The sequence below is a fragment of the Buceros rhinoceros genome, unplaced genomic scaffold (assembly GCF_000710305.1).
Source record: "Buceros rhinoceros silvestris isolate BGI_N320 unplaced genomic scaffold, ASM71030v1 scaffold1301, whole genome shotgun sequence".
NCBI classification, from domain to species: domain Eukaryota; kingdom Metazoa; phylum Chordata; class Aves; order Bucerotiformes; family Bucerotidae; genus Buceros; species Buceros rhinoceros.
Window position 1 is genome coordinate 22,783 of NW_010392462.1, and position 8,644 is coordinate 31,426.

General features: G+C 41.3%; 1 protein-coding gene across 1 annotated transcript in view; it reads right to left on the bottom strand.

Annotated features, from left to right (window-relative positions):
• PLCB1 (phospholipase C, beta 1 (phosphoinositide-specific)) overlaps positions 1-8,644 on the bottom strand; it is a gene marked incomplete at its 3' end in the record, with an annotated part of 295,565 nt that overhangs the window by 18,987 nt on the left and 267,934 nt on the right. Inside the window, exons 13-15 of the mRNA XM_010144484.1 lie at positions 6,957-7,039; positions 797-881; positions 125-302 (exon numbers count right to left, since the gene is read on the bottom strand). Of these exons, the coding sequence (XP_010142786.1) occupies positions 125-302; positions 797-881; positions 6,957-7,039 (346 nt within the window). The remainder of the gene's footprint in view (positions 1-124; positions 303-796; positions 882-6,956; positions 7,040-8,644) is intronic.

Here is an 8,644-nt window from a genome sequence, read left to right on the forward strand (position 1 = left end):
CTGCTGAGTAAGGCCCACACTGGTGCACCTTTACCTTTCTAGAGCTACGTAACCGGACTGAATTACAGCTGTGATCAAGCATTTGTGTTTTCAGGACAAACACACGTGTAGATTCAATTCATACCTGCTCCGGGGGAGGAGGGTTCGAACATACTAGACGTATCACTGCATGTGTTGGAAGCTTGCTCCGAGAGCTTCTTTTTTGCGCTTCCATCTGCAGACTTATGCGACTTCTTTTTATTCTTCACCAGAATTTTGTACATTAAATCCATAGGGCTTGGAAGAGGAACCCCAGGTTCAAGCTTGCGGAATAAGGAAGAAAAATGTGTTACAACAACAAAAGAAATGAGCTTATGGCAAGTTCTTAGGGCCCACATGGTGCAAGATAATTCTGTAACCTCTACAAGCCCTGTTAAAATGAAATGTATTTTGCACGAGGGGTAATCTCCACATTAAATGAAACAGGGCTACTGAGGGCACTTAGGAAGGAAAGAAAAATGCTTTCTGAAATGTCTACAGTAGTAATCGAAATAAGTATTAGTTCCAATATGAAAGTCTGCATTATAAAACGGCAGCTATGAGAATCAATTGCATTTAGAAGATTACAATTCACTGTGTCAGAACAATCTCTGCATCAGTAATTATATGCTTAAGTCACCAATGGCTCACAGCTGTTTAACCCCCTCCTTTAGACTCCGTTTTCAAAGGCCACGCGTGAAGAATGACACGGGACTGAAACACTTAGATAGCAATTCACACACTTATTGGTGAGCTGATAAATACCAAACCATATTACCGGGTATTTTTCCAGTGGATCCATAAGCAATGCATCTCCAAATATTAATCTGCAGTATTCTGCCATTTTTGCCTGTTGTTTGGGGCTAAAGGGGAGAAAAGAAAGAACTAAGTAAGTCCTACTAACGCAACAGAGCGAAAGCACCATTAACGGAACACCGAATATCCCTAAACTAGAGATAATTTCCTGATCCAATTGCTGTGAATTTTTCAAAGAGACCTGGATAGATCATGCGATTGTTCTGATTCCTCTGATAGACCTTATCAAATACATGAAGGCCCTGGTCAACTCAATAATGGTGAAGCCGAGCTTTGAACACCAAGGTATATTTCACCAAGCACTCGGTAGAAAATAAAAAAAAAAAATGTGGCTGTCAATTATTATTTTCAGGGAAATAACTGGTACATGTATTTGCCTCTTTCAGGCAATATTTTTATTCTAAGTTTAAATATTTTCCTCCCTATGTTACTTTGACACACGCCCGGCATTCTTCTCATGCAACCCCCAGCCCCAGTTGGGTTTCATTCTTTTTGTCACAGCTGCCCTAAGGCACAAACCCCCAAACAGTGAGGCAGAAAGCAGTCTCCTGGGCAGGGTCTCTCTTTGATTGCCCAGGCCAAGGGTACCTGTTGCCTCACTCAGCATGTCTGTAAGGCCCAGCCATACAGAAGAAGGGGCAGAACACATTCTTGGGTCTCAGAAGCAGCATCACCTACTGGTACAGAAGCAGCTTGTTTGACTGCAGATTCTAAAATGCAGTTAGATTTACAGCAGATTCTCTGCTAAAACGCAGCCCACTTTCCAACTCCCTTTGTCACCCGTGTGAGGTGGCTGCTGTGCCTGTGCCACCGCTCCAGCCCCAGCCCTGCCCAGCAGCTGCCCCTGAGCACCACCACCCAGCATGGCCCCAGCCGCTGCGTTTGCACCCAAAGCTGCTCTCAGCAGCTCCCTCCGGAGTAACCCCCAGCATATCCTCACTGGCAGAAGTCGTAGCGTAGATGCAGTTGTGATTATGTCGATTTGGAGAATTGCTGTAAGAAGTGCTGGTATAACCACATTTTACATGCAGAGCACTACGGTCTGCATGCATGTTACATGTGTGTTACTGGCACCAACATATCAGGAGACCTTTCTAACCGGGGTCCTGGATGTAATAACAGGCTGCTAGGCGGAGCTGCTCAACGAGCATTTCATCTTGTTTGGGTATATGGTCAGATTCCTTTTAAAAAATATTTCCAATTTTATTTAAAATCAGATAGAATGTGAATTTTTACCAGAGCAAATTACTTCAGCAGTTTTCATTATATCCTCTAGAAGTAAACTGAATCTCAATAAACTCCATTTATAATCAACTCTCCCCAAGTATGAAATAATTCCTGTGTATCAGTGATGGGAGTTTTAGGACTGCAGGAAGGTTACACTGCTCAGAAATGTTGCTCAAACCATCTTAAAATGCAGCTCAGCGCTACAGTCACTCTCTTTCTAATTTTAGCCTGTGTATTTTTGTTATATGTGCCTGTAACATCTGAGCTGAAGTATATTAAAAGTTCTTTTTTTTGGTACTCCACTGAGAAGCCTCGATTAAAGGACAGGTTTACATTGCTCAATATTCCGCAACTGCTGTTAACGATGATCTGCGTATCGCAGAAGATGCGCGAATGGTGTAAGCAGTTGTGTTACCATGGAGCTGTTTTTCATGACAAAATAGAGCTGGGTATACAGGGAAAAAGGAGCCTGCGTTCTTCTCTTGCAAACTAAGAGCTCAACAACCGCTGTGTCTGGTCTGTCCTCAGCTACCGACTGAGCACGTGGCACTGCAGCTCCTCCTGGGGTCAGCACCGCCAAACCCGAGCTGACGTAAAGGCTGGGTGGCATTGGAATCCGAACATGTAATTTCCCTCAAATCAGCATCCTGGACATCCCTCGAAGCAGATACGGGGTGAACCGGTCATTAGCTCAGTCACCGACAAAAGATACCGCGAGGAGGCTTTAAATCACTGCACAAAGCAAAGCTGCCCGAGCGCCGCGTGCAGTTTGAATCACCACGGCATTCCGTTAATGCTTCCTTTTGCGTGCAGCCAGCTCTGCAAAGAAGTTACAAAGCCACATTTAGCTGCGGATGGAAAAGGAAGATGAAGACAAGGCAGGCAGTGGAACTAAGATCCCATAAGGGAGAAGGTGATGGGAAGAGTAGATCAGGCTATGATGGTGCGTTGGCTGTTTTAAGCAGGGCTGCCAAGGGAAATAAAGGCCCCACACTCCAGTGAGCAAGAAGTGTGGGTATTTGCTGGAGGTCTGGGGGTCGTTACAGTGAACTTTATTTCAGTCTTCTCCACCAGTGTCTATTTTGAACAGACCTGTGCTCTCAGAACCCAGAAAGTTCAAAGGACATCTCCAGGAATCAAAAAAAAAAAAAAAAAACCAAACCCCAAACACCAACCAAACCACCCCACTTACTGAAATCAGAGTTTACCTCAAGAAAAGCACAGTGAGAACTTTCACTTTTGCAAGAGAGAAAAATGTAATGAAACGTTAGTTTGGTTTAGCGTATAAATTCCAATGTCACTGTACCCCAGAGGCAGAAAGGAGGAAAAGGAAAATTATGTGAAAAACTAATGGGTTTTAATACTATAAAAAAAAAAAAACCTTGCAGTAGAAGACAAGGCCAAAGTAGGAAAATCTTGACATTAAATTATTACTTGTTTTTGTGAACTGGACTATATGCACAGATATTTTTAGAGGCCTCTAGGAGGGAATAAAAAATATTTAGGAGTACAAACATTCAACCAAGTGGTGTGTTTTTTGTGTTCTCCCTTTCTCCTCCTGTCCCTCCCAATGTCTCTCTCTCTCTCAAGAGACAGACCATTACTAACAGTATAGATTATGTATTACTATTATAGTATTTGAAGAGTTGGAATACCAGTTTCCTTCTGTTTTCCTGTCTTTCAAAATTACGACGCAGAGCAACAGGCTGAAATAGCAACTCTTCTACATCACCACTTGTGTTATGAAACAAAAGAGCAGGTTCCTCCTGGTCCACCTCTGCTGTTATTGGAAATTCTGGCAGCATTCAGGTATGGTAATGAAAACCGATTGCCCGAAAAGAGCTGACTTTATCTGCTTTATGATTTTCGCTGTGCAGACACGGACGGGTAGCACACAGACTAATTACATATGCCCTCAAAATGTGCCAGGGCAAGGGAAGATAAAGTGGGAATATGATACCTGGAGATATGGAAATATAAAGAATATTAAGGAATGTTTTCATTACTATTACTGTATCGCTCGCCCTTTGTTTTACTGCGCTTGTATTACGCCTCTTAGGAAGGTCGATCACAGAGGCTCTTTGGCACTGCTGCTCCTAACTTTATATTATTATCACTTCTGCAGAGAACCTTCTTCTGCACAAGACAAAGACGCAGCTGCTTCCCAGAAGAGTCTAAAATAATTTAAAGTGTAGGAAGAAAAAGTGATAAAAAATCCTGTTAATATCTGAAATAACAATTCCAGCAAGAAACCAGCAATATGAATAACTGTAATTAAATTTCATCTTGGAAGCAATCTTATATGGATACTGCTCAAGGATCACTTAACCTTTTTGCTATGTCATCAGCGCATTTCTAATTATAGTGCTGCTTTCAGATTTGCAGATTGCTTATCTTCTTGCAAGCCCAATTTCAGACGTCAAGGTCTTCTTGAGGTCTTTCCAACATTTTCAGGGCACTTTTCTATTTTTTGAGAGAACCACGGCTTTTCTTAGTACTGTCTTTTCTCAGTACTGTCTTTTCTCGGCATGTGTGTTTTGACTGCAGTATTGATGCTGGTATTCGTAATATTTTATACATTCTAAAATCTATAAGCTCGCCCCTTGCGCTAAATTTCTGATTGTATAAAAACAGGCAAGAAGAAATATCCTACATGGGATATTCTGGTTACCCAAAAGTAGGAACTGGTCTCCCAGGATTTGTTTGACAGCAATTCTATAAAACCGCTTAGCGTTTTTCTGGTAATACTCCAGGCAAAGCCCATCTTTAAGATCTAGGAGGAAAACAACATTCCCAGTAAATGAAAAGACAAAAGGAGCGTTCCATGAAATTAGGTGAAGGTTTCTGTGAGTGGCATGACTAATTGCAGATTTCTCTAGCAACTAGTCAAGAAATGAAGAGATAATTGTAGCAGTCAGTAAAATAACTAGAAATTACTTTCAGCCAAAGCAAAATCAGAAATCACACATATTAAGTCTGATGATTTACTGCAGCAAAAAGTAATAAATAGCAACAAAGCCTCAGAAAGAGAAAATACTTGACGTTGTTCTTGCAGGCTTGTTTTGCTAAAGGCTCGCAATGTGTGGAAAAGGACATCAAACACTACACTTAGGGACGTTATTCCATGACCGGAGTTTTTGGAAGAGAAAGGTCCAACGGTTTCTGTGGGGCAAATTCTAGAGACAGGACTAATGCAGCAGTAACTCTGTTCCCTTTTTGACGCGTTTCTTCACACCACCTTAATTTTGACAACGTTTTATCTTCTAGTTTTAAAGCCACTTTTGTGTGTAACTTACATCTGACAGGAGATTATATTATATAATTACTTCTTTACTTTCCTAAAATAGAACAGATCACCCTGGAATCGTTGAAGATTTAAGTCTTAATGACTTCAAAGGAAGAAAAACGTAACCCTTCTGGTTAAAATAAATTGGATGTTGCTTTTCCTCTGCCTTACAGTAACACAGAGAATGTATATTTTAACAAACACAAAAGAATAAATACAAAATGTAATTTATTGAAGAAAGGTGGTTGAGCTCTTTTTTGCAGACCAGAGGTGGCATCTGGAAGCACTGAGAAAAGCACTGCAAGTTAAAACCTACAGCAGTCGGTGAGAATGAGAAAGTCCAAAGTGGCAGAACTTACACCAAAAAGAAAATAGTGAGGGGATCGATGAGAGAAAGAAATTACATGTGGTATCTGCATGGTCTTTCAGAGGAAGACAGAACTCACTACGCAGGCTCTAAAGACACCCGTTTGAATCAGAACCATGTGGCCCTTAAATGTGCGTGGAGCAAGCACCTATTTGCCCACAAAAAGTTAGCTCATACTACAAGACACACAGATAGCGTAGGTCAGCTCTCAGACTTGGCATTTTTCTACCTACATCATGTTTCATCAGTATTGTCCCCTGTGTTCTTAAAAACATTCTTACACAGCTTCTTCTACCACTTCCGTCCCTTATGATGAGAATGTTCTTCCTAAAACAACGGAAGAACGGTCAGCCCTCACGCTTCAAGAAGCAAAAGTACCAACATCTTTTCTCATTCAGACCTGTCCCAAAGACTACTTTTTATTTCACATTGGAAAAAATAAAAAAAGTTTCTCTGTCCAAATTGTCCCCAGAAGTGTTGAAAATATTTTCACAGCTGAAAACAAAAGGGGAAAAGGCAACTGAGGTTAAGGCATATGTTAGGTGTCCATGTCCCCCCACTTTGAACCACGTGGTGTCAACATTCAAAACCCAAGTTAAGGTCAAACTTACAAAAAGATAAATCAGAGCCAAACCAATATAATATAATATAATAATAATAACCCCAACAGATCACTGGGACAAATTCAGACGTGTTCTGACTTCTTTTTTTCTTTTCTTACATAGAAAAACTGTCCTCTCTTTGTAACTAAAAAGGAAACAGCTCAGGCAGACTGGTATTTTTTGGCAGAAACTGAGCGGTTCCTGGCCATCCACACCACCTGTTTCACAGTCCTCACTAGTCTACAGTTCTGCCTCTACTTCTAACACACGAGAAACAGAACAAATTATATGCACAGAATCTCCTTGTAGCACAGAACAGGGTCACAAGCAGGTGAAATATTATTTCGTGCTCTTTGATGAAGCACCACTACATCCCATCAGCACGTACCGAGACTGTTAACGCAGTTTGTCTCACAATTATTCCAACTTTCTCTTGTCATATAAAAGTTTTGATTCAGGAAGGTTTTTAAGAACATGCCTGATTCATTCTGGTCATCTTGGTTACTTAGGCTGATACAGGGGTTTTTTAGGGTAACAGTTGTTCATCATGTCATATAATAAAACTGCCACAAGTGCAAACATAATTCTGAGCTCAGACCTTGTAAAAAAAATACAATACCATAACATGGTAATTACTTACGAATCCACATGATTTTCAAAGGAAAGGAGGATTGGAAAGGGCGATGTCTTAAATGCACATTCAGCAATAGCTTCTATTACTTCCTAAAGAATCAAAGTACATAAGAGTTACAAATTTATGTCTCTAAAGAAACAGTGTTTTCATCTTTGAAGAGGGAAGAGACCCAAAGAGGTCTGAAATCATACCCAAACTGCCTGAAATCAGACCCTCCGTTCCAAACATCCCAGAAAGCTCTGGATGTACTTCTGCAGCAACCAATTTTTTCAACCTGAACTGTAATCAAATCTCCAAAACATCTCATGAGCCTCAAGCACCGTATTTCTCAAAAAATGACTTATGTCTGCCCAAATCAATAGTTGAAATGCAAAACCTGGCCTTTGTGCAGAGTTGTTCCATGCCTGAAGCTATGACTTTCATGACCTATTTTGCATAATAATAAACATGCTCTGACAAATGCCTATCTTCTGAAGACCATCAGCACCAGCACGGGTAAAATCCTCAGTTACTCTGACTCACAAGTTTTAGTTCCCTCTTTTCTGATGAGAGAAATGTCTTTAAGGCAAAAGAAAGAAAAAATAAAACCATTACTCAGTTAAGACAGTTGGCTGTGTAGCAATCATCACACAGAGGGTTCAGAAACTGGAACTTCTGTAGAAGTTTCCTTTCAGCTCCGATGGAAAATGGCAACTGCAAATCTAGTAAAGGAATCATTTGTTAAGATTAACTTTAGTGGGGTGCACGATGTCATAATGGACCCTCTGTTACAAATTACCGGATGTTTCCCTGCGGGAACACAAATCTTTTTTCAGAAGAATGTAGGAAGCCCTGAAGGCTTTCCATATGCATTGCTGTCAGACTCTACAGTTTATAAGCCTCAAACTCCGGAGTTTATAAGATCTCACAAGCCTGTTCCCTCCCAAATCCAAAGGATGACTAAAACCTAAAAGATTTATTTGTTTTAAACAAGCCTCCCCTGGGGATTCCTTTTGCTCCTTCTCCGTAGTTAGTTCTAAAGGCTCAGTTGAGAAGCAAAACAGTAAGAAATCCAATTCCGAAAATGAAAGCTGGCACGCTTTCCTGATGTTGGCTTGCAGAATCCTGGGCTGCAAGGAAAGCACATGCCATCTCAAGATTGCTGATATGCATTAGGATACAAACAAAATGTACAGTGGGATTTACCAGGGGGATTCTCAGAAGCACCTAAGGCAATTTTGCCGTTACAAGGGAATGGCAGCGCTGAGAGTCGTGTCATAAATATCGAGTCCTCTCATCCTGATGCTCTCCACCCAGATCATTAGCACTGGCTTGGTGGCCATGCACCTGCACCCACCCCTTGGCTATGGAGCATCATGCAGGGCTTGAGAACACTTGAGGCTGCATTTAAGAGGTACTGCCAAAAGCAGTCCTGAGGCCTTTCTGGCTCCTACACACTGCTCAAGCTGTGAAGTAAACCCATTAATTTATTTTCAGCTGCAAAGAGGGATGAAATTCAGTGTGCGTGGGGAAAATAACCTGAAAGAGTAAAATCAGGATTACACAGATGACATCTGCAGATGAGAAGCTCAGGCACCGGTTCAGTGGAGAAAGAGGTATGCTGGTGATTCTGTCTTGCACTGCATTCAACTGTAGATGCAAATTCTCTGCAGTCAGAGAGGAACAACATGTTAAGTTCCATGCTTTCCTCCTGC